Genomic DNA, 25,037 nt, shown 5'->3' with positions numbered 1-25,037 from the left:
TTCCCTTTCCCACCTTTTATTCCACAATTATGTTGACATGAATTTTAACACATACAGAAACAGATACAATGGCATTTACAAGTCAGAATGATTGGTCACCAAATCCCAATAATAGCTTCTATACTTAACGGCCAGAAGTGCCAAATTATTAACACACTTGGTCACTTTATAACATATTATACAATGCAACGCAATTAAAAAATGCCAATTAGAAAAACCTGTAGTGTTTTATACAAAATCTAATGAAAGTTATTTCCTGAAATTCAGCTTAGGTTTAAAACAAAAAGGACAAAACAATCTATAAATGACCCAGAAACATTGGTACCCAGCCGAGAAAAGGGTGCAGATGACCCAGAAGATGGCACTGTTTCAAAAACACAGTCTTCCGCGGATCCGCTGGCACTTAGTGTGTATTTGGTCAGTTTTAAAGTAGTTAAGATTCAACAGAGCCAATAAAAATAAAATAATATATCTTTTAAAAATCTCCTCTTAAAACTTATATGACAATTTCAGCTCTGATTCTGTAGCGTGACCACGGAAACACAACTGCAGACTGAACAAGAAACGAGGTTGTTTCATAGCCTTTGTAGTGTAAGAAAACGCGTTTAAAATTTAAACAACCTCATTCCTGATAGATTTGGCCAGCAAAAAAATATAATTAAAGTAAGGATAAAAAATGACAGTTAAATGATTGTCGAGAGAAATACAGACTTGGCGTCTGATATGCATAGACATCAATAATCTACAAGTGCAACACATTTTCTCATAAAAAACTTTGGTTGCTGTAAGAAACAAGCGGAATGTACACATCTATTTTCACGGTAACTGGAGTTGTCAACTCTGCCTTTGTTACTTTGCTGTGTCGCTGTCATCAGACACAATAACAGAAGGTGCATTGTCTAGGCAGCACAGGAATATTGCACAGTGTTTTCAGTTCTAGAGGTACAGCGTTCTGGAGTGGTTTGGATCAGAGATCATGTAGCTATTATTAGTGTTTCCCTAAGAAAGATGTCACATTATTAGTGTATTTTTATGTGTAATTAACGTGACAAACACACTTAAGTATATACTGTATACAGCATGTACGTATTTGTGCGTGTTTGTGTCATCTTTTAGGTCCTTCTCTTCCCTGAATGGCGTTCATCTTCCTCCAACAGGAGGCAGTGGAGGAGCACCTCTCCCTAAAGCGGGATAAAGATAAAGAGGACATGAGGAAATGTGTAGAACAAAATCTGTAAAAGTTTGTCTTTATGGAAAAACTGCGGTTCAAAGACAGTATCATCGGGGTCTTTACCCTGGTTGATTTTGCTGGGATAGGTCTTCTGGAAGTGTCTATATTCTTCAGGTGGAGGCAGGTCCTCTATAGGGTGGAAGTCGTACTTGGACTCAAAATCATCTGAGAAGAGACATCAAACATTTTAAACATATAAAAAACCCTTAGCAATCAATGACTAAGTTATTTTGTGCTCCACCTGGGGATCATTCAACCCTACTCCTCCCCTCCCCATGGTGCAACACTACCTCCCCCCTTATGGGGTCCCGAAGCCTAAATATGAACACTACTTAAAGTAGTGGCATTAAAAAAAGCCACTAATTTTTTTTTGGTCAAGAAATCTTATATCGGTCTTTTATGATAAAATATTATCTTTAAATGTATGCTGTTTGCATGGGGTCTGTTTACCTAATTTACCTCTAAATTCTTACATTTTATTATTTTAATTGAAAATAAGCATATTTTTATGGAAGCTTGTTTCCATCACAGAATAAAAAAGGTAATTGCGACTATGTTTCGCAGTTCTGACTTTATATCTTGCAATTGCGAGTTTATATCTCACAATTGACTTTATATCTCACAATTGCGACTTTATATCTCACAATTCTGACTTTATCTCACAATTCTGACTTTATATCACGCAATGCTGACTTTATAACACGCAATTCCGACTGTATAACACGCAATTCCGACTTTATAACACGCAATTCCGACTTTATAACACGCAATTCCGACTTTTTAACATGCAATTCCGACTTTATAACACGCAATTCCGACTTTATAACATGCAATTGCGCAAGAAAAAGTCGCATTTATCTTTTGAAATGTTTTATTCTGTGGCGGAAACAAGCGTCCATTTTCAAGCACATTTTTGAACATTATTCCACAAAAAGCAAAAAAGACCAGTGCAATTCTAGTGAACACGTTGATAATAATTCATGGCATTCAGTCATTAAGCATCTCTGCTGAACTCGAGTGGGAAAAAAATGACTTTAATCTGCATTTAATGATTTTTGCCACTAGAAGGCCCTATAGTTTCTCTATGGTAGTTCTACATAGAGCAAAAAACTGAAATGTGGAAACAAAACTCCAATTTGAAACTTAAATTAGATTTTTATGCAGAATTTCAGATATATATTTAGACATAAAAGAAAATATTTCTTTTGTAAAAGAAAATGTACAAATTAAATTGATTTTATTATATAATTTTATTATGTGTGTGTGCGTGTGTCTATGTATGTGAATGGGTTCTGCATTGGGGATATTTTATAGTCTCATCCCTTCATTTGTACATATGCGTTTTGGGGATTGTGCCAGATTTGTTTGTTTTTTGACAAAAAAAAACAAAAAAATCCCTTTTCCCCCCCATCTCCCATTGACCCGTGAGGAAAGGTTTCATTACCATCTTTATTACAACCACAAGAATGATAATCATACTAAGCCATATAGTGATTTCAATTCACGAATCCCCAGCAAAAACACCTGTTCGGGAAACCCTGCATTTGCACTATAGCTGTCTACTGAAAGCCTGTATGAAAACAATAAAGTGTTTTTTTTTGTTTGTAAATTACTGATAAGTATCTGACTGTAAGGTAAAATGACGACCTTATTGTTCAGGACGACTTATCTGACATTACATCTCTGTGTTCTGAGAAGGCTATGTTGATGGGTGTAATGAGGAAATGAGAGGGCTGCATTTGAATTACTGAGAGGACATTTGACTGCAGGCTTTTTTTCCCATGTGCTGATGAGACTAGCTGGTAATCAAAGTTCTAATCTACAGATATTTCCTTACAAATAAACAAATTAGCAACTAAGACAATGATATGAACTGATGTTCCAGAAAAAGATAACATCATCTGTTTGATGGAACTTACCAAAAAAGAGCTTGGGGGCAGATGACGTATGTCCATTCCGGACAGGTGGAGGAGGAGGAGGAGGAAAAGATGTGTGTCCTGAAGACTGACGTCCTATAGAGGAGACAGGAGGGGGCTTTCCTCTACTTGGGGGTTCAGAAGACGTTTGTGGCCCGCCACGGTAAGGGGGTGGAGGGGGTGGCGTTTCCCGAGCCCCATTACGAGATACAGGAGGAGGAACCTGAGGAGCTGTGTGAACAAGTCATTTTAAATTATGACTTTATTGTAGTAAATCCTTGATTTAAAGGTATAAGTTGTGTCATTTGCAATCATTACCTTGTATGATTTTTGGTGAAATACAAAAGGAGATATTTGGCAGAATATTTACACTGCTCTTTACCACACAATAAAAAGTAAAACTGGATGAAAACAGACGGTAGTGATGCAGCGAAATAGATCTTTTACCAAAATCGAAGTTTTCAGTTTCAGTAATTAAATTTGGGTAACTGAACTCAGTACACTGTTCAGTGTGTCGTTTTCTCAGGTTATGAATTAAACCAGTTGTAGTAAAGTTCAAGAGGCAACAAGCCACCTCTCGATATTTCAGCACAACAAATTTTAAATATTGCTTCTTCTGCACCATTTATGGTCACAGTGAAGTGTGTCCACACGTCTTGTAGCTTATCCACGTTGTGTACAGAACGTAGATGCTAAATCAGTAAAAAATTTGCTAATTAAACATCAGTGTTTCTGGCAGTGATCTAGCCACTCAGAAACCTTTAGACAAAACCGAAAAAAGAAATTCAGTTGCTGAATTTTTGGTGCGTCACAACTGTCAAGCTCTAAAAGCAGCAAAATATACTTTACATAGGATTTGTATGCTATAGTCCAAGTCTTCAGGAGCCATTAGTGAAATTTCATTCCTCACAAAGCTAAGTTACAGCTTCAGAAGCACAGCGTACAAGACCAATGATGGTGCATTTTTAAAAATCGTTTTTTAGAGTGTGACAATGTCCGTCGGTCCAAAAACCATTATGAACATTGCACCCAAATTCCACATTTGTGTTTACAGGATTATGGAACTATATAGATTCTGAAAGTAAAAATCCCATTCATTTTCTCCATAGAGGAATAGGCTTTTAACAGTAACTTATAAACCTTATAAACAGACCTATTATAAGCTACAAGGTTGTTAATTGATGGTATATGTTTTCACAGCTGAATTATTTGTGTTTATATTGTGTATCATGTTTAACAGACAAATTCCTGGTGAAAAACCACATTACCCATTAGCAGAGAAACAAACAAATCGCACCCAATGAAACAATTTAATGTCCGTCCACTCCCATGAAGCACTGCTAATGACTTTATCGAGTTAATCTCCATACGTTCTTAACATAATCAACATCTTTAAATCAATAGTTTTATATTTTATCTATATGTTTTTTTCAATTGTGTAATTGAAAATGCTTCATGGGATTGTAGTTCTTTTCCTCATTTAAGTTTTTAAGCACGTAGTCTTATCTTTCTGTCTGTGATTCATCTCGTTGCAAGTTGGTTTGAATCATGGCTTATAACGGTTTAGCGATTTATTTCTTTTTTAATCCCAAAGAAGAAAAAAGATAAATGGGAAAAATCCTTCATGAACCGACTGGGAAGGCGAGACTAAATGTTGAGGTGACCAAAAACGCTTCAAACTTTTTTTTACCTGTGCTGCGGCCCACTGGATCACGTACTGGTGGTAGGGGTCGTCTGTTCTGCTGGGCAGACGGTGGGGGTGGAGGAGCCTGGCTACGGACGTTAGCATTGGCATGGCCTCTCTTGTTCAGCGAGTTTCGCCTCTGCGGCAACTCCGGGGCGGGGTCTCCATTTGCAGACGGAGGCTGACGATAAGGAGGTGGGGGCGCGTTTGAAGAAGAGGAGGATGACGAAGAGGAGCGAGATGAAACAGGGTGCTGTTTAGGGGGCCCATCACGAGCAGAAGATGGAGGTGGTGGAGGCCCCTTGCTTGCAAGTGGTGGCGGTGGAAGGGGTTTCTCGCGACTATGCGCCCCAGAACTCTGTTGGGCTGAGGGTCCGCGGTTGCCACCGCGATTGAATGGCGGGGGTGGAGGTGGAGCTGAGTTGGCGGGTTTTGCGGAGCTGCTGGCAGCAGATTGTTTGGAGACTTCTGGCAGGGTGGGACGTGTGTTTCGTGGTTGTTCAGGAGGTGAGGAGCGACCTCCATCACCACGACTGGAGCTGTCCGTCTCAGAATGACTCGGAACACGAGGTACTGCAGGGCGAGAGCCAGGCGGCCGCAGCGCTGACCGTCCTACAGAGCTGTCTGTGCAGACTGCAGACACATTAAAAAATTGTTGGAGATAATAATAATAACCTATCATTGAAGTACTTGGTGTAAAAGGGGAACTTACCTCCGACTGGTCGTAGTTTAGGCACTCCTCCACTGAATAACCCTCCCATAGCCTTCGGCCCAGAACCACCTCCAAATCCTCCACTACCTCCACCACCACTGCCACCTCCACCACCACTGCCACCTCGACCTCCAGGCTCTGCCAAAAAAAAAAAATTTGTTAGGCAGGTCATGTCAAACATGTAAAATTCAGCATAAAATCACAAAGCTGATTTACTTTCAATGACTGGTGCACTTCTGTCATTGACCGCACCGGTCTTCTTCAGTTTGGCGCCTTTGCAGATGTCTGACAGCAGAGCTCCTCTTCCTTTCCCTTCATTTTGATTGAGTTTCGGAGCTGCGGTGTTCGCCTGAACGTAAACACATTTTTTATGTTGCAAAATAGATCTATTAATTTATTAAATGTTATATATTAAGTGTTTATTAATATATGTTATATATTAGGTTAGAAGACTGTTTTTATTTTCTTCTCTGCTTGTTTTAACAAGTCTAAAAATAAATAATAATGAGTAAAATAATAAATGTATTAACACACAAACCACTGTTAATTTAACATAAAAGCAAGCAGTTACTGCGTGCATGGTCTGACATGACTGAATGCGCCCAAAGTGCGCTCCCTTAATAGTCTAATTCCTAAAAAGCTGACAGTTCATAGCGATCTCACACATCTCTGTTATTATCAATGAAGCTGACTGCACAATGAATCTTTCATAATATCCACACTTTGTTTGTTATAATCAGAGGATTTGCCAGCATACAGAATTCAGCACTGAACAAAAAAGTTTTGAACAGTGAGGGGAGTCTATCTTAAATGCTTCTGATTGGCCATTGCGTTCAAGAAATCAACAATATGACTGTGATTGGCTACATCGCTCAACGCTGCAAACATGTTATGAATAGAAACTCTGGCATGTAAATCGTTTCTATTTTGTTTTAGTTGTTCTTCTTGCTTTTCTGCAACAGATGAATGAAAATCTATTAGTTTTAATATGTTGTATTCATAGATATTTCTAGTTTGCGGGAGTCCCGCGAATCGTTTTATTCTCCCGGAACCCGCACACACAGAGTGAGTGCATTACCGCCCGCGCCCGCGCTCGCGCTCGGCCATCAGATCTAGTGCCGCGCCGCACTCTTTTGCGTTGGGAGTGCACGTCCCTATGCCTCAGTTCACCTCGACAAAGCACTCGCGGCGGCCAGTTTCGTTTCGCAAAATGTACGTGGTATCGGGGCGTGGTATCGGCGAATTTTTATGAGTACGAGTACGAGTATATGAGGACAGTATCGACCCGATCCCCAATGCCAGTATCGGTATCGGGCCATCCCTAGCACAAGCATACATACAAATCATAAAACTGGAAATAATTTAATAGAGAGGACCTCTGCAGACCCTAATGACCGTGAATCAAAGAAAGTCTCTAAAAATAACAGATTTTTATGACAAGGTTAGTTCAGCCTTGTGTGGATCCAAACTCCAAAAACATATTAATAATATTTTTTTTGTTGTAAAATAATGGCCGTGAAAAATATAAAACATAATGTCATTTCTGAATTAAACCTAATGATATTTATGAATTAATAATGTACATTTTTACTCTCACAGGTAGGGCTTGACATTAACTTTTTTGCTTGCCAGCCACTGTGGCTAGTGGTTTTCCAAAGTTACTAGCCACAATTTTGACATCAATACCAGGGCTAAAAACTGCCATATAGATATTTTTTATATTATCTCATTACTTGGATCCGGTATATTAGGCTGCTGTCACTTTAAGACCTGACACCTGGATCTATTATACTGTAACACATGCGTTTAATTCCTCAACTGTTTACGTTCACTTCAAATATAACTGACTGCGTTTACCTAAATACTCAGCAGTTATTTTATGTGTATTTGACTGTTTAAGTGCAATAAGCAGCAAAAAAATAACTCAATTAAGTAAGGAGAGGCGGCTTTAAAATCTGAGGGGAAAATAAATAAATAAAAAAGTGCGGCGAGAACTGACACATGTCCTATACGCTCTTTGCTTTACACTGACCTGGCTAAAGGTGGGGGGTGGTGGAGGTCCAGGCGGAGGGGGAGGAGGAGGAATTGGCATTCTGGTGAATTTTGGGAGACGTCAAGTCACCTCAATCTTCTGCACTTGGTATCCTCACAAAAACTCTGCAAGGTGAAAGAATTACAGCCATCAGACTTTAGACTCAGAAAAGTTAAAATAATCCTTTAAAAGTTAAAAACATGACTCATCATAGTGACATTCATTGTTAACGTCATCAACGTAGCGTCACAGTACCTCTCACTCAAACCACCTGAAACTTCCAGGATCTACTCAGCAGTGGGCAGCAAACTATAGAAAGTTAATAATATAGAATAATTCCCCCACTAATCTTCCTTCCAGTATGGAACTCCAGAAACTTTCCCAGTTCAGTCTGAAGTCCACAGATGAAGTGGAGTGATACAAAACTGCAGCAGGACTAACCGGAATGTCGCTAAACAGGATCTGCAGTCACACAACGACTAATGGCAGTGAGAGTGTGTGAACATGAATGAATAAAACTACAAAGGTAGCACACAAACCTAATAAACAAATATTGCATATTCCTGAAATCTTCATGTGATCGACAACACATGGATACTACAATAAAGAAATAATCCAGCCTCTCTACTAAGCAAACCTGGTGACCTGTAGAGGCAAACAAATACACAGTATCTACAAAGAGAAGAAGGCAAACCACCCAAAATGTGGTAAATACAACCAGAGAGTTTCATCTTACAAGAAACAACCAATTAAACTTTTAAAAGCATTAAACACACCACAAAACCTATTCAATCTAGAAAAATAAGCTTAGCATTCTTCACATAACAGGCCAAAAGAGGCAGGCGAGTTTCTTTAATCACCCATACCAAATCTGTCAGAGGCCTTGTTTATTACACCAAGCTGTTGCAAGAAAATGTTTGTGATTAATGATACGCATTGTATTATATGTTTTGCCCACCAATAATTAAAAACTACAGAGCTTTGATCATAAATAATTTAAATACAATCTTACAAACCATATTTATTGGGAGATATAGAGTGACAATTGATATTTATATGCATTTTATGCAAGTAGTCTGTTATACTGTTATAAAGATTTCCATTGTATAACAAAATTATCAAAATACCAAAAGCATATTCAATTGTGTTTTTTTAGAATTTGATTTAGATTTTGTCTAAAGGTTCGTTTAAAAGACTATTATTAGATACACTTCATATGTTAGGCTTTACATGGTTAATATAGAGTGGCACTCTAAAAGACGATGTCTCTAAAAGCATGTAAGCTAATGCAGATAAAGACACAATATTTGAAGCATATAGCTTACTTACGTATCATAAACTTACGTGTCATGTCAGACCAGTGTGTTCATAGATTTAAAATAATTTCAGAGCAAAAAGAAGGAAAAGAATAATGGAGGTCAAATCAGATTGTGAAAAAGACGTGTTGTGTATAATGTTGCTTTAACAGGAATGATCATCTGAGTCAACAAATATTTAAACTGTGCGTGTGCACACAGACCTTAGTGACTATACCTGTCATCCCATAACTTACAGGAACCTTAACAGTCATGATACAGGTTTAACCACTTATATGTATGTATTGGGCAAAACCAAAACATTTGAGAGAATAACGATGTTGTGAACAACAGAAATTATGGAGAATTGTAAACAAAAGTTTATTTTAAAACGACTCGTTTTAATGATTCGTTTGAACCTGTTCACAAAACCTGTCTGAACGACTCGTTGATTAATAAAAACAACACCAGTAAAACCGTATATGCAAAAAAAACTTAGCGCTAAATAACTTGTGTATCTATTAAAACATGTCATAACAATAACAAATAGGTTAGCTTGATAACGTTACGTTCACAGCTCTTCCGGCTATAAAGACGTTGGAAAAGCTTACCTGTCGTTTGCGGTGTGATATTTTGTCCAAAACAACATTAATGTTAAACAGTAACTGGATGCTCTTTCGCCGATGATCCGCTGTCTGATCGACCACCGAATAAAAACTGGTAACTTAAGTAGCTGCTAACGTTAACGTTAAGTTAACTAACTTAGCTGCTAACGTTAGTCGAGCGAGAGTTTACTGTGGTCCGCTGTCATTCTGAAGGCTGGTTAATGCCAACTCTGCAAACTTATTCCAAACAGTTCACAATGTGACATGAAAGCCCGAAAGTCAAAGCTTCAAGAAACCGGGTCGCGTGTTGCTATTAACATTGCTGCTCACTGATCGAGGGCGATATTGTTCAACGGCGGACCGCTGGACTTCAGCGAACCCAGTTCTACGAAATCCCGGAAATCCCGGAGTCAGTCGGTACAAAATGGAGGCAAGAGGCCGAAAAAATCCGATTGCACCCGGAAAGCAAGACCTGTATGCATAACCTCTTTCCCTTGCGTAACCCTAAAAATGGTAAGCATCTGCCAAAACGCAAAGGTAGTTTATTATTACTGATTTAAAACCATAATAAACGTCGTTAAATCACTTTGTCATTTTGTTTTATTTATTTATGATTACTAATACTAGTAACTAGATATTGTATGGTATTTCTAATAACTTTAATGCAATGTCAAAATGCCTAGAGATTTTAATTTTGAAAGTCGCTTTTTCATATGGACGCATTGTTTCATCTGCTAATAAGAAATTGTATAATATTATATCCTTTGCTGCCAGAAAAAAAATGGGATCAGTGGTCATCTCTTAAAGGTTGGCATAAGGTTATTTTTAAGTTGATTCCCTTGGAGCGTCGTACCTATGTATTTCATCAAAAAAACATGCCAGTTTTATTTTTTGGACCCCTATCTGGACTATTTGGAAACTCATCTTCGCCATATTATAAATATTACAAGGAATTTTAACTCTCTGGACATTAAACCTTTGTCCCTTGCCTACTGCATTTTTTTGAAATATGTTATTGTTTTGTTTTTACTCTCTAATCTGTTTTATTATGGTGTAGTCCTGTTTTATATACAAATCTGAGCTATGGTGTTCCTTTATTTTATTTTATTGTATTGTATTTTTTGTGATGTCTTGTTATATTTGTATTAGGCTATAATGAAAAATCAACAAACACAATTATACATTTAAAAAGTCGCTTTTTCTTTCAATTTCATTCATTTAGACCCAATAACATACATAATATTAGCCTATATGATAGATTTTCATATTTGTTTGACTCTGCAGGTCACCAACATATTGCATAATATAAGGTTATGTGAGTTTTCACCATTTTAATCAATGAATTTCCATCATTACCAAATATTTTTAGATCACTTTCTAGTAGTTGCTAGGTAAAAAATATCCATCTCTCGTAAGAGGTGTACAGTGAAAAAAGAGAGAAGAGGACTGGGATATGAACCAGGCTGGATTCTAACCCGTATGCACACAAGCGCAACAGCACCTCTCATTCCAGGAGAAAAGCACACCATTACTCGGACTAAAGTCATCATTAAGACAAAACAGTCAGCTGCAGCAACAGTTTGACAGTACAGTGTATATTAAAATGTGTTCAACAAAATTCCAATCACAATTTAGTATGCAAATAAATAACAGATAGAAGACCAATCACAATTTAGTGTAAGCTAAAATGTGAATCTTCTGTGATTTGTTTGAGTCAGTTCTTTAATAAATGGGCTAAGAATGTTAATAACAGCTTTCACAGTTTGATATTTTTAATGTAACATTTAAGTAAGCTTTATCAAAATAACCACTTCCGCAAAGGGTATATATTTTATGTTTATTTCAATCACATAACATCTTAAGTATTCTATAATAACAGCAACTTTTTTATATCAACAAAAGAGGTAGCAACAATGTTAGAAGGAATATTTTACAAATTATTTATGTACATCCATCAAAAAAAACCCCAGTCCTTACTGTTCACTGAGCATAAAAATGCTACAAAAAATTAGATAATAGATGAGTATCTGAAAAAAGATGGCAAGAAACAAGACATTCACCAGACAGACAAACTATTTTCCAGACAAAACCTTTTGACATATACAGTATAACTCAATCACATTGTATTTATACATCACTGTATCATTTTATATACTTTACAAAATATAGCCTATGATTTACAATATTTAATCACGAAAGCTCCACATAAAATTGTCATTATAAAAAATAAATTTAAAAAAAGATTTAGAAACTGTATTTGGAATGTTTTTATAAAGAGGCTATTGATCTATAAGTGCAAGTTTATGTTTTCCAATATAACATCTCCAAGTTTGCTCAACCCAACTTCCGGTATCTACTTGAAGTTTTTTATACAAACAGACTACTTTAATCAGCCCACAAACAGATCTGTAAACATGATCAAGACAAGCTCCTTCTTATCTCTCACATACTTTCCTTTTAATTTTCCTACTATATTAGTTTAAGAACCCTAAATTTTGAACCTTTCAAAGTGCTTTCTGGAACCTCCAGATCCATTGCATGCATTTGCAGACGTCTCATTGTCTGACTGTGACTATGTTCAGTTTGCCCATTTCCCCATCCATCTCTTCTAGGCATCCCTTTATAAGTGTAGCATATGTCATCAGTAGTGTAATTACGTCCAGGAACCATATGAGTTTTCCTAAAACCTGCATTATCTCCCATATGGGGTAATCTTTGCATGGTACTTATTCCCATATTTGTATTTCTCACAGCCAAATTCTCTCTACTTCTTGTAACTTGAAGTTTAGGCACTGATATATTCTTCCAGTTGTCATCAATACCAAAGTTGTTTTGTTTTGTTTTATGATCTCTGTACCGGAGTGCCCCAGACATATCACTGTAGTAAATATCTGACGAGGTTGGACGTACACCAGAGATTCTGGTCTTGGAGGTGGGTAAAGCCATTTTAAAATCAGGTGATCCGGAGAGATGTTTTTGCATTGCAGGCCACTGGGCTTTATCTGAAAATGTCATGTCTCTGTTCAAGTCGAAATAGGGGTCCCCCATGTTAAATTCTGAGGCATGATATTTCTGATGGGACGGTATTCTGATATCAAGATCATTTGTTCTGGCTGACTCTATTTTACCTCTTGGGACGGCAAAGTTGTAAGTGTGTACTTGCGTATAGGCACCAAAATCAACATCAGGCCCCAGGCCTTGAAAGTCAGGGCTATCAGTTCCTCCTTTAATTCCGGGGGTTTTGGGATTCATCTTTGAAGTGCTGAATTGAAGATTCCCTGAAGGAGTGTCCATGTCAAAGTCCGGTGCATTTACATCAATATGGGGTTTCTTGACATTTGGTCCTTTAATTTTATCTTTATGGAAGTCAACACTCATATCTGGGGCTGTGATATCTGGCTTATGACCTCTGATATTGAAGTCTGGGGAATCAAAATCAGTTTTAATCTTTGGCGCTGAGAGATCCATTTTTGGGGTCTTTAGGTCATAGTCAGGTGTCTTTATTTTGGGTCCTGAGAAACCTATATCAGGCATCTTTAAAGTTGGCATCTTCATTTTACCAGATGGCATGTGCATGTTTGGAAGTGTAAGATCTGTTATTGGACCTTTAAGATCAGCATTAGGTCCATAAATGTCAATATCAGGACGATTAATCCCACCCTTTAGTGTGGGAGCTGATGTGCTCAGATTAAGGTCTGGCTGATCAATGTCAGCATCCATATTCATATGTGGCCCTTTCAACCCTGGCAGGCCAAAACTGGGCATCTTTAACTTTGGCATGTTGAATTTACCTGAAGGGCCATTAACATCAAGATCAGGCGATCTGATATCAATGTTTGGGCCATTCAAATCCGACTGAGGCATGTCTGGGGTATCAATTCTTCCCTTCATTTTGGGGCTTTTGAGATTCAACTTTGGAGGTTTGATTTTAAGATCAGGTCCTTCTGGCTTGCTGCCTGAAAGGCCCACCTTCGGCAGCTTCAGTTTGCCTGAAGGTGCATCAATGTCAAAGTCTGGAGTGTTTAAATCAAGATTGGGTTTCTTGAAATTTGGTCCATTCATTTTACCTTTAGGAAAATCAACATTCATGTCTGGGGCTGTAATATCTGGCTTATGACCTCTGACGTTCATATCTGGCGAGTCAAAGTCTGCCTTAAACTTTGGAGCTGACAGATCCATTTTAGAGGTCTTCAGATCATAGTCCGGTGTCTTGATTTTGGGTCCGGAGAAACCAACATCAGGCATCTTGAAAGTGGGCATTTTCAGTTTTCCAGATGGCATGTCCATGTCTGGAAATGCAAGGTTGGTGTTTGGACCCTTGAAATCAAGTTTAGGTTTATGTGCATCAATATCAGGACCATTTAACCCTGCATTTAATTTGGGAGTTGATGAACTCAGATTAAGGTCGACTGGATCAATGTCAGCATCCATTTCCATATGTGGCCCTTTCGAACCTGACAGGCCAAAACTGGGCATCTTTAACTTTGGCATATTCAATTTACCCGAAGGACCATTAAAATCAATATCAGGGGATTTGAGATCTAGGTTTGGGCCTTTTAAATTAGCTTGAGGCAGAGTCAGATCCATGTCTGGGGTATCGATTCCTCCCTTAATATCGGGGCTTTTAATATTCAGGTCTGGAGATTTGATTTTAAGATCTGGGCCTTTTGGTTTGCCACTTGAGAAGCCAAATTTGGGAAACTTCAGTTTACCTGAAGGGGAATTTATGTTGAGATCAGGTGCATTGATGTCAAGAATGGGTTTCTTGAAATTTGGTCCTTTAATTTTACCTTTTGGGAAATCAACATTCAGATCAGGTGTTGCGATTTCTGGCTTATGACCACCAATGTTGATGTCTGGGGAATCAAAGTCTGCCTTAAACGTTGGAGCTGACAAATCCATTTCAGGGGTCTTCAAATCATAGTCAGGTGTCTTTATTTTTGGTCCTGAGGCACCAAACTTTGGCATCTTTAAAGTGGGCATTTTAATTTTTCCAGAAGGCTTGTTAATGTCTGGAAGTGTAAGATCTGTATTTGGACCTCTGAGATCTACATTAGGTCCATGTACATCAATATCAGGACCATTTATTCCTGCTTTTAGTTTGGGAGTTGATGCACTCAGATTAAAGTCAGGCTGATCAATGTCGGCATCCACATTCATGTGTGGCCCTTTCAAACTTGACAGGCCAAAACTGGGCATTTTTAGGTTTGGCATTTTAAATTGACCTGATGGGCTATTTACATCAAAATCAGGTGATTTGACATCTAAGTTCGGGCCTTTAAAATCAGTTTGAGGCAGAGTCAGATCCATGTCTGGTGTATCTATTCCTCCCTTAATTTTGGGGCTTTTGAGATTCAGGTCTGGAGATTTGATTTTAAGATCTGGGCCTTTTGGTTTGCCACTTGAGAAGCCAAATTTGGGAAACTTCAGTTTACCTGAAGGTGAGTTTATGTTGAGATCAGGTGCATTGACGTCAAGATTAGGTTTCTTGAAATTTGGTCCTTTCATTTTTCCTTTTGGGAAATCAATATTCAGATCGGGTGTTGTGATTTCTGGCTTATGACCACCAATGTTGATGTCCGGGGAATCAAAGTCTGCCTTAAACGTTGGAGTTGACAAATCCATTTCAGGGGTCTTCAAATCATAGTCAGGTGTCTTTATTTTTGGTCCTGAGGCACCAAACTTAGGCATCTTTAAAGTGGGCATTTTCATTTTTCCAGAAGGCTTGTCAATGTCTGGAGGTGTAAGATCTGTATTTGGACCTCTGAGATCTATATTAGGTCCATGTACATCAATATCAGGACCATTTATTCCTGCGTTTAGTTTGGGAGTTGATGCACTCAGATTAAGGTCAGGCTGATCAATGTCACCATCCACATTCATGTGTGGACCTTTGAAACCTGACAGGCCAAAACTGGGCATTTTTAGGTTTGGCATTTTAAATTGACCTGATGGGCTATTTACATCAAAATCAGGTGATTTGACATCTAAGTTCGGGCCTCTAAAATCAGTTTGAGGCAGAGTCAGATCCATGTCTGGTGTATCTATTCCTCCCTTAATTTTGGGGCTTTTGAGATTCAGGTCTGGAGATTTGATTTTAAGATCTGGGCCTTTTGGTTTGCCACTTGAGAAGCCAAATTTGGGAAACTTCAGTTTACCTGAAGGGGAATTTATGTTGAGATCAGGTGCATTCATGTCAAGATTAGGTTTCTTGAAATTTGGTCCTTTAATTTTACCTTTTGGGAAATCAACATTCAGATCGGGTGTTGTGATTTCTGTCTTATGCCCACCAATGTTGATGTCTGGGGAATCAAAGTCTGCCTTAAACTTTGGAGTTGACAAATCCATTTTAGGGGTCTTCAAATCATATTCAGGTGTCTTTATTTTTGGTCCTGAGGCACCAAACTTAGGCATCTTTAAAGTTGGCATTTTCATTTTTCCAGAAGGCTTGTCAATGCGAGGTGCATTCATGTCAAGATTGGGTTTCTTGAAATGTGGTCCTTTCATTTTATCTTTAGGGAAATCAACATTCAGATCAGGCGCTGTGATATCTGCCTTATGACCATCAATGTTGATGTCTGGGGAATCAAAGTCTGCCTTAAATGTTGGAGTTGACAAATCCATTTCAGGAGTCTTCAAATCATAGTCAGGTGTCTTTATTTTTGGTCCTGAGACACCAAACTTTGGCATCTTTAAAGTGGGCATTTTCATTTTTCCAGAGGGCTTGTCAATGTCTGGAAGTGTAAGATCTGTATTTGGACCTCTGAGATCTACATTAGGTCCATGTACATCAAGATCAGGACCATTTATTCCTGCTTTTAGTTTGGGAGTTGATGCACTCAGATTAAAGTCAGGTTGATCAATGTCAGCATCCACATTCATGTGTGGCCCTTTCAATCCTGACAGGCCAAAACTGGGCATTTTAAATTGACCTGATGGACTATTTACATCAAAATCAGGTGATTTGACATCTAAGTTTGGGCCTTTGAAATCAGTTTGACACAGAGTCAGATCCATGTCTGGTATTTCTCTTTCTCCCTTAATTTTGGGGCTTTTGAGATTCAGGTCTGGAGATTTGATTTTAAGATCTGGGCCTTTTGGTTTGCCACTTGAGAAGCCAAATTTAGGAAACTTGAGTTTACCTGAAGGGGAATTTATGTTGAGATCAGGCGCATTCATGTCAAGATTAGGTTTCTTGAAATTTGGTCCTTTCATTTTACCTTTTGGGAAATCAACATTCAGATCGGTTGTTGTGATTTCTGGCTTATGACCACCAATGTTGATGTCTGGGGAATCAAAGTCTGTCTTAAACTTTGGAGTTGACAAATCCATTTCAGGGGTCTTCAAATCATAGTCAGGTGTCTTTATTTTTGGTCCTGAGGCACCAAACTTGGGCATCTTTAAAGTGGGCATTTTCATTTTTCCAGAAGGCTTGTCAATGCGAGGTGCATTCATGTCAAGATTGGGTTTCTTGAAATTTGGTCCTTTCATTTTACCTTTAGGGAAATCAACATTCAGATCAGGCAATGTGATATCTGGCTTATGACCATCAATGTTGATGTCTGGGGAATCAAAGTCTTCTTTAAACTTTGGAGTTGGCAAATCCATTTCAGGGGTCTTCAAATCATAGTCAGGTGTCTTTATTTTTGGTCCTGAGGCACCAAACTTAGGCATCTTTAAAGTGGGCATTTTCATTTTTCCAGAAGGCTTGTCAATGCGAGGTGCATTCATGTCAAGATTGTGTTTCTTGAAATTTGGTCCTTTAATTTTACCTTTTGGGAAATCAACATTCAGATCAGGTGCTGTGATATCTGGCTTATGACCATCAATGTTGATGTCTGGGGAATCAAAGTCTGCTTTAAACTTTGGAGCTGACAAATCTATTTCAGGGGTCTTTATATCATAGTCAGGCGTTTTCATATTGGGTCCTGAGAGACCAAAATCAGGCATCTTAAAAGTGGGCACTTTAATTTTTCCAGATGGAATTTCAGGATTTTTAAGGTCTGTTGTTGGACTTTTGAGATCAGCATTAGGTCCATGGATGTCAATGTCAGGACTATTTATCCCTGCATTTAGTTTGGGAGTTGATGCCTTCAGATTAACGTCAGGCTGATCAATGTCAGCATCCACATTCATATGTGGCCCTTTCAAACCTGACAGGTTAAAACGGGGCAACTTAAACTTTGGCATATTCAATTTTCCTGAAGGGCCATTAACATCAATTTCAGCTGATTTGATATCTAGGTTTGGGCCTTTAGAATCAGATTGAGGCAGATTCAGATCCATGTCTGGGGTATTGATTCCTCCCTTTATTTGGGGGCTTTTGAGATTCAGGTCTGGAGATTTGATTTTAAGATCAGGTCCTACTGTATTGCTTCCAGAGATGCCAAATTTTGGCAACTTTAGTTTAGCTGAAGGGACATCTATGTCAAGGTCATGTGCATTCATGTCAAGACTGGGTGTCTTTAAATTAGGTCCTTTAATTTTACCTTTAGGGAAATCACCATTGGTGTCAGGTACTGTGATATCTGTCTTATAGCCTTTAATGTTGAAGTCAGGGGAATCAAAGTCTGCCTTAAACTTGGGGGCTGACAAATCTATTTCAGGGGTCTCCAGATCATAGTCAGGCGCCTTCATTTTGGGTCCTGAGAGTCCAAAATCTGGCATCTTGAAAGTAGGCATTTTCATTTTTCCAGATGGCATGTCCATGTCAGGTAGTGTAAGGTCCGTTTTCAGACCTTTGAAATCAGAATTAGGTCCATAAATGTCACTGTCAGGACCATTTATTCCTGCATTTAGTGTAGGAGTTGATGCACTCAGATTAAGGTCAGGCTGATCAATGTTGGCATCCACATTCATACGTGGCCCTTTCAAACCTGAAATGCCAAAACTGGGCATCTTTAACTTTGGCATATTAAATTTTCCTGAAGGGCCATTAACATCAATATCGGGTGATTTGATATCTAGGTTTGGGCCTTTCAAATCAGATTGAGGCAGATTCAGGTCCATGTCTGGGACATTAATTCCTCCCTTAATTTGGGGGCTTTTGAGATTCGGGTCTGAAGATTTGATTTTAAGATCAGGTCCTACTGTCTTGCTTCCAGAGATGCCAAATTTTGGCAGCTTTACTTTACCTGAAGGGACATTTATGTTGAGGTCAGGTGCATTCTTTTCATCCAAAGAAAGATTGGATTTCTTGAAATTTGGTCCTTCAAATATGCCTTTAGGAATATCAAAATCCATGTCCGAGGCTGTGATTTCTGGCTTATGACCTCTGATATTGATGTCTTGTGAATCAAAGTCTGCCTTAAAATTTGGAGCTGACAGATCCATTTCAGGGGTCTTCAGATCATAATCAGGTGTCTTAATTTTGTGTCGTGACAGATCAAAATCTGGGGATGGGGATGATAATGCTAATTCTGACCCCTTCATACGTGCATCATAATTGATGTCTGTTTTCTTGTTTCCAGAGAAGCTAAACTTTCCCATTTTAAATTTTGACTTCTTAACATTAATTGATGGTACATCCATATCCATATCAGAAGTATTAAGCAATGCATTTGGGCTTTTGAAATGACCTTTTGTGAGGTGCATTACTGGAGATCCTTGGGTATTTGGCAGTGTAAAATTTGAATCTGGTGTACTAATACCAACATTTATGTTTGAATCTGTATATGTTCGACCCCGTAGGTTGATTTCACTTCCAACATTGGGTAAGTTCATTTTGGACTGATGTGATGAAACATCACTTGCAATGTTGCCTTTGATTTTTGCACTTCTCGTTTGGTCAAATCCTTGTAGTAACATGTCTGAGTTGTATTCACCTGTAGAATCATTGATATATGGAGGCAGAGACTTCCGATCTGCATTCTCAAGTAATGCTGCAACATTTATCCTGCCTTTGCAGTCTGTTTGGGCTGTTGCTGGACCATTGTGTGTGCCATGTCTGTATTCCTTAGCAGCTTTGTTTCCTTTCATATATTTCCTGACTTTAGTATCGAAGAGCTTGTCATATGAATCTTTCCACACCTGTTGAAACATTGTGATCAGAACAAATTATGAGGATTTATGATTTAGGGTTGCAATACATTATGAATGCAATGTCCACAGACCTCATTTGGAGCTTTGACATCCAGACTTTCCAAGCTCTTGCTGGATTTCAAACCATGCTTCATCACCTCCTTGTCATTATCAATCAACTTCAAAATGTTCACAACTTCATTTTTCTTTTGATTATTCCTCTTTAGATCAAACTGACCACTGGCACCCACAATTTCATTATCTGAAATGGAAATGTAATCTATTTTATCCTTAGTTTCACCATATTAAGGTTCATGGCAAAAGCAGATTTATTCACAGTACGAGCGTTTTGTAAAAGAATGATGCTTAAAATATATGCATTGATGTACAAAATTCATAATCGAGCCGTGCTGTACCTTCTAGAAAGTCCAGCTCTGAGTATTCCAATCTATCTCTAGAGACATTATCATCTTCAGGCAGCAGGCTGTCAGAAAGGCTTCTTCGATGAAGAGCCTGCAAATTACAATATACTATTATGGTGTATTTTCCCCCTCAAAATTTCAGGAAATTAAATGCATGTAAAATAAAATAAAAATAACAAATTACACAAGGATTAAAAAATATATTTGATAGATCACACAAAATGCATAAAATATAGTTTAGAGGATGGGATAAAAAATGGGATAACATACCATTTCACTTGTAAACATTTACAGTGAAGAAAAGCCTCCAAAACTCAAACCTGTAAATGCAAAAGAAATGAATCAGCAGCAACAAGACACCCAAGTTCCAGTGCTAATTATTATTGGCACACATAAGTGTTAATGGCTGGTCATAATGCAATGACAGAATAGAACATATGAATTATGAACATATGGTAATCAGTAATTGAAAAGCAGCACACCTTCTCAGAATGAAACAAGACTAAGCAAACATAATTTAAATTTACATTAGAGTTTGCCAATTGCCACAAGGACATTTATCTTGGTGCACAATTAATCTTGAAACATGTTAATTTTTAATACAATTGTATATGTTTTTCCCACTGACAGATAAACAAATAGACGAAACTGTGGGGTATTCATCAAATTGTTCAGGGATAGTGTAACAAGAGGGCGTTAAGAACAGGTAAAGCCAGATAAAAGGAAAATATGAACAGACCTCACCTTTTTTAACCACACCCTTGGTTTTAAACATGTGTAATCGAAGAGGTAGCAGGTGCTTCAATTGATCATCTGTAAGAATACATATTTTGATAACCGGTTCAACTGTAATGAAACTGGCTCCAAAAACAATCCAATTACTAACTACTATCTACAGTATATGATCTAATTAATATTCACATTTATAGTAATCACAAATTAAATATCCAGGATCGGAAAATGTGCTTCAGAAGCATTATTTTCAATATAAGGTACTAGTCCGTAGCAATTTGTTGATAAAGTGGTCCCCAAAGAAATAATGGTAAAGTACTCTTTCAATCAGTCACAACATAATATAACTGCCTTGTAACCATCCCTGTGCAATGTTTCTCATTTTATGCAATTTGCTATATAAATACATCAACCCATTTGTAAATTAAAGTAAAAACAAGATTAAATCAGCATAACTTCAGCAAGTGCTGCATAGTCATTCATAACAGAAACGGCTGCACTTACTATACATTCAAACTTTATTTTCAGTAGTATACAGACTGTTTTACGCACAAACAGTCAAAAGTCAAAAGTACTGCTGTAAACTTTAACAGCAAAGAAAAGCCTTACCTTGTATCCCATGAGCTTTTAAATCCTTGTTCAATATCAGCAGTGATAATGTGCCACGCTGAAGAGTTTCCACAGGACAGGACCGTGTTTACCTCTGTTCTCTTCATACTGTTTATGGAATTCTCATTGCAGCAAGTAATACACTTCAAGAGTGGACAAACTGGTTTAACCTCAATCTGGCCTAACACATACCTCATAAAGCTTCAGCATCACTGCCTGTTCTGCATTGGAGGCAGGGTGACATAACAATAACAAACCTCTCCCTAATTTTAGATTGCTGGGAGGAACTCAAAAGAAATGGTTGAAAAAGACTAAACTATGCACACATGTACTCCCATATGACTCATATGTGTTGGGAAACACACACCTGTACAAGGTGTATTCACTTTCACCCAGGTTATCTGGGTGGAGATGTGGTCATACGTTCACACCTCTAATGAAACCAACTATGCATTGTCAATTCTCCATAGAGGTAATGCTTTGAGAAATAAATATTAAAATACAGTGATACTCTCACAAGTGTTTTACCTGTTCGAAAAGGGAGAAATTACTTTGAGTAGATCCTCTAATAAAAAAATACACATCTGAAACATACAAATAACTTAAAAAAACATTTACTTCTAAAACAGACTTACATTTTAATCCTTAAAAATGTGACCATTTATGTAACAAACATTTTTCCCTGAGTTTTACATTGTTCTACATGGTACAACATGATATAAACTGCAGGTATTCGCACATATGCTATGTCCATTCATCGGACTCCAACAACATTCTGTTCTGAAATACAGTATTTTAAACTTGCTCTTCCCCTCCACGTAAGAGTTTCTGGAAAAAAGAGTCCTCTCTTTGGCACAGAGCAGCAGGGCTGTCAAACTCCACCACCTTCCCAGCATGCATCACCAGTACTCTGTCAGAGTCCATGATTGTATTCAGTCTGTGGGATAAGAAAGACCAGGTTGGGTTGTATGGCAAGAGAAATGTTCTTGACAGATGTTTTGCATAAACATGATAATTAAAAAAGTAGATAGAAAAGGTAAAAGAAAAATGGGTCTCTACGAGGTTTTGATTCTTTGAGTGCCATCAATCAGACAACAAGACACCCTAAAAACTAAATTAACTTCAATCTGACTTTAACAACTTCTTAAAGCAGTGATGAACTAGTCATTTTCTGTAGCAGATTTAATCATGCGCTAACTAGCATGTTAACATTACCTAAAAATACCTGCTAGTATTTTATAAATGTGGCTGTTTGTTACAAAGGTTAACAGAGATAATTCTGGTAACTTCAGGGTATTAACGATCATAAAAGAGTTACAAATATACTTTTACAATGTGAACATGACATATTTGTTGTCAGTTTTGATTTAATAAATGGCTCACAAAACTGCGCTTGGGTGTGACAGCGTTCAGACATTTTCAACCGAAAATTAGTTCCGCATTACTAAAGAAAAGTTTGATAAAGGGATCTTTTCCCCTTCTTTTTTATTAAATAAAACAACAGTATCAAGTTTACACTCAAGTATAAAGCATATGCAAGTATAAAAGCAGTTTGCGACCTGTGGGCGATGGTAAGAACGGTTTTATCCTTGAATTTTTCTCTGATGGTTTTTTGTAGAAGCATGTCAGTCTTTTGGTCGACACTTGCTGTGGCCTCATCAATGCATAAAATCTATTGGACCATAAATGAACAATACAAGTACATAATTAATATAAAAGGGAAAAAAAGATATTTGTTTGAAGTTCTTTATACATTAGTTTTATACATTAGCTTCTGTGAGTAGAGCACGAGCAAGACACAGCAGCTGCCTTTGGCCCACAGACAGAGACTTTCCCCTCTCTCCAACCTCAGAATCCAGGCCACCTGTAATGGGATAGACAGACATTGCAAAAATAATTATAATAAGTTAATTCATTTATCATGTCCTGGATAAATCCTTTCAGAGAAGATGTATTTGAATTGAACGAGCTGAACACAACAATCAAAGATGATCAACTCTCACCAATCCTCTGTACTACATCGCCCAGGTGGCATTGCTCAAGAGCGTCTAGCAACCGGAAGTCTGGATGAAGGCCATGGGGATCAAGGTTCTCTCGCACTGAGCAGGAGAAGAGGAAGGGATCTTGAGGGATGATAGCCAGCTTTGATCTATAGAGGGCGAAACAAACAAAACAATTACTTACTTGAACACAGACTTAAAGGGTTAGTTCGCCCATTTAAGACATGAAGTTGTATGCAATCCTTACCAGCACTATAGTGTATACACACTGACCAACTCTGTTGTCAAGCCCCTGGTCCGAGTTCTGACCGCTGGAAGTTTTTGAATGAAGTAATCCCGGCTACTTTCCGGGGCCACAAAACGTACTCGGTTACTAACGTAACCTCGGTTCTCTCTAGAGAGGGAACGAGTACTGCGTAATATCTTACGCTATGGGGAAAACCTCTTTTCCACGAGATATTGAAGCCAAAAATTATCCTTTAATTTTGATTAATGTAAAACGCTGTGCGGCAGCGTGCAGACATAGGCAAGACGGCTTGCGCGCCTATTGGCTGCCCTGCGGCAACAGCAGCAAGCCTATCGAGAGAGGCCCTGCGTGACGTGACATCCAATGGGGGTGCTTCGCGCCCATTTCGTCGCGTCCCGCCAGAATAGGCGTGGCCTTGGCCTATAAATACGCTCGACAGGCTGATACAAACTGGTTTTCAACGCTGGAGCGAACCAGCGCTGTTGTATGCACGGCAAGATACGCAGTACTCGTTCCCTCTCTAGAGAGAACCGAGGTTACGTTAGTAACAGAGTACGTTCTCTTACGAGAGTATCTCTCGTACTGCGTAATATCTTACGCTATGGGGAACACAATGTAAGACGCCGTGCGTACTGGGATCCGACACCAAAGTCCCAAGGGCAGTAGCCCGGGGCTCATATAGTGCATAATCACCGTAGACTCACAGAGAGTCGGAGAAGAGAGGCTACCAGCATCATTCCCCACGAAATAGCATCCCATAGGAGCTAGTTATGTCAACAGTATATCCCGCAGACAGGGTGAACGCGTTCAGCCTGAACTGGGCAAAAATACGGGCTTTTCAACACCCATGGAGCTGTTCCATCGATCAGTGAGCGATACTCAATCAAAACTCAGCATTCTGCGCCGGCGCAGCGGGACAGATAGTACTGAATTCTAGACCGACAGCAGCTTGGCCTGTAAGGCGGGAACTTCTAGGTTATAGAACCTTATAAATGTAGACGGCGAGGCCCAGCCCGCCGCCATACAGATATCATGCAAGGAAATCCCACTAGACCACGCCCACGAAGAGGCCACGCCTCTCGTGGAGTGCGCTCTGACACCCAAAGGACACTGCAGGCCCTTAGAAGTGTAAGCCAGCACTATGGCATCGACTATCCATCTGGATAGGCTCTGTTTTGATGCGGCCAGTCCCTTGGAGCGTCCGCCAAACAAAACAAAGAGCTGCTCGGTCTGCCTGAAGACAGACGAGCGGGACACATAAGCCCTCAGCGGCCTGACGGGGCAAAGGAGATTAGCATCCGCTTCCTCATTGTTCACCGGGAGGGCGCACAGGGAAATAACGGGCCCTGAACGGTGTGTTGAGGGATTTTGGCACGTACCCGTGCCTTGGTTTGAGTATGACTTTTGAGTCATTAGGCCCAAACTCAATACAGGACGCGCTTACTGAAAGCGCTTGCAAGTCCCTCACACGCTTCATTGAAGCAAGAGCCACAAGAAATACCGTTTTGAAAGACAGGTGCTTCATGTCTGAC

General features: G+C 38.8%; 3 protein-coding genes across 5 annotated transcripts in view; all 3 read right to left on the bottom strand.

Annotated features, from left to right (window-relative positions):
* On the bottom strand, positions 1-10,001 carry wipf2a (WAS/WASL interacting protein family, member 2a). Of its 2 annotated transcripts, none has more exons than XM_077202973.1 (8): positions 9,482-10,001; positions 7,576-7,700; positions 5,760-5,892; positions 5,544-5,681; positions 4,838-5,464; positions 3,151-3,378; positions 1,295-1,396; positions 1-1,181 (listed from the first exon to the last, which is right to left on the bottom strand). In XM_077202973.1, exons 2-8 carry the CDS (start codon positions 7,633-7,635, stop codon positions 1,141-1,143), a joined length of 1,329 nt encoding a protein of 442 aa, XP_077059088.1. In that variant the 5' UTR covers positions 7,636-7,700; positions 9,482-10,001; the 3' UTR covers positions 1-1,140. The 2 variants fall into 2 exon arrangements, with proteins under 2 accessions (XP_077059088.1, XP_077059089.1); XM_077202974.1 differs by having other exon boundaries at positions 4,838-5,455; positions 9,482-9,881.
* A 1,292-nt stretch (positions 10,002-11,293) lies between these two features.
* Positions 11,294-21,481, bottom strand: LOC143711472 (uncharacterized). 2 transcript variants are annotated; one of them, XM_077202955.1, is made up of 6 exons: positions 21,259-21,481; positions 20,662-20,730; positions 20,188-20,237; positions 19,912-20,008; positions 19,588-19,757; positions 11,294-19,504 (listed from the first exon to the last, which is right to left on the bottom strand). In XM_077202955.1, the coding sequence occupies exons 3-6, from the start codon at positions 20,203-20,205 to the stop codon at positions 11,945-11,947; spliced, it is 7,845 nt and encodes a 2,614-aa protein (XP_077059070.1). In that variant the 5' UTR covers positions 20,206-20,237; positions 20,662-20,730; positions 21,259-21,481; the 3' UTR covers positions 11,294-11,944. The 2 variants fall into 2 exon arrangements, with proteins under 2 accessions (XP_077059070.1, XP_077059071.1); XM_077202956.1 differs by lacking the exon at positions 21,259-21,481 and having other exon boundaries at positions 20,188-20,239; positions 20,665-20,723.
* Positions 21,482-21,856: 375 nt separating this feature from the next.
* Positions 21,857-25,037, bottom strand: part of abcc10 (ATP-binding cassette, sub-family C (CFTR/MRP), member 10) — a 32,201-nt gene continuing 29,020 nt past the window's right edge. Inside the window, exons 19-22 of the mRNA XM_077202957.1 lie at positions 23,262-23,407; positions 23,025-23,122; positions 22,818-22,930; positions 21,857-22,195 (exon numbers count right to left, since the gene is read on the bottom strand). Of these exons, the coding sequence (XP_077059072.1) occupies positions 22,054-22,195; positions 22,818-22,930; positions 23,025-23,122; positions 23,262-23,407 (499 nt within the window). The 3' untranslated portion in view covers positions 21,857-22,053. The remainder of the gene's footprint in view (positions 22,196-22,817; positions 22,931-23,024; positions 23,123-23,261; positions 23,408-25,037) is intronic.

Source organism: Siphateles boraxobius, unplaced genomic scaffold (assembly GCF_051911475.1).
Source record: "Siphateles boraxobius isolate OS27281-9 unplaced genomic scaffold, OSU_SipBor_1 5, whole genome shotgun sequence".
Classification (NCBI taxonomy): Eukaryota; Metazoa; Chordata; class Actinopteri; order Cypriniformes; family Leuciscidae; genus Siphateles; species Siphateles boraxobius.
Note: the sequence above shows the minus strand (reverse complement) of the source record. Positions and strands in the feature narration are given on the sequence as shown.

Bases quoted from the DNA above. Each gene is read 5' to 3' on its own strand.
- wipf2a (XM_077202973.1), bottom strand. From the start codon at position 7,635: ATGCCAATTCCTCCTCCTCCCCCTCCGCCTGGACCTCCACCACCCCCC. The intron at 5,893-7,575 runs GTCAGTGTAAAG...GTTTACGTTCAG, and splicing joins CACCCCCCACCTTTAGCCAG to GCGAACACCGCAGCTCCGAA. The intron at 1,182-1,294 runs GTAAAGACCCCG...ATCCCGCTTTAG, and splicing joins TCCCAGCAAAATCAACCAGG to GGAGAGGTGCTCCTCCACTG.
- LOC143711472 (XM_077202955.1), bottom strand. The intron at 19,758-19,911 runs GTACAGCACGGC...TTTCCATTTCAG, and splicing joins AGAGCTGGACTTTCTAGAAG to ATAATGAAATTGTGGGTGCC. The intron at 19,505-19,587 runs GTCTGTGGACAT...ATGTTTCAACAG, and splicing joins ATGTCAAAGCTCCAAATGAG to GTGTGGAAAGATTCATATGA.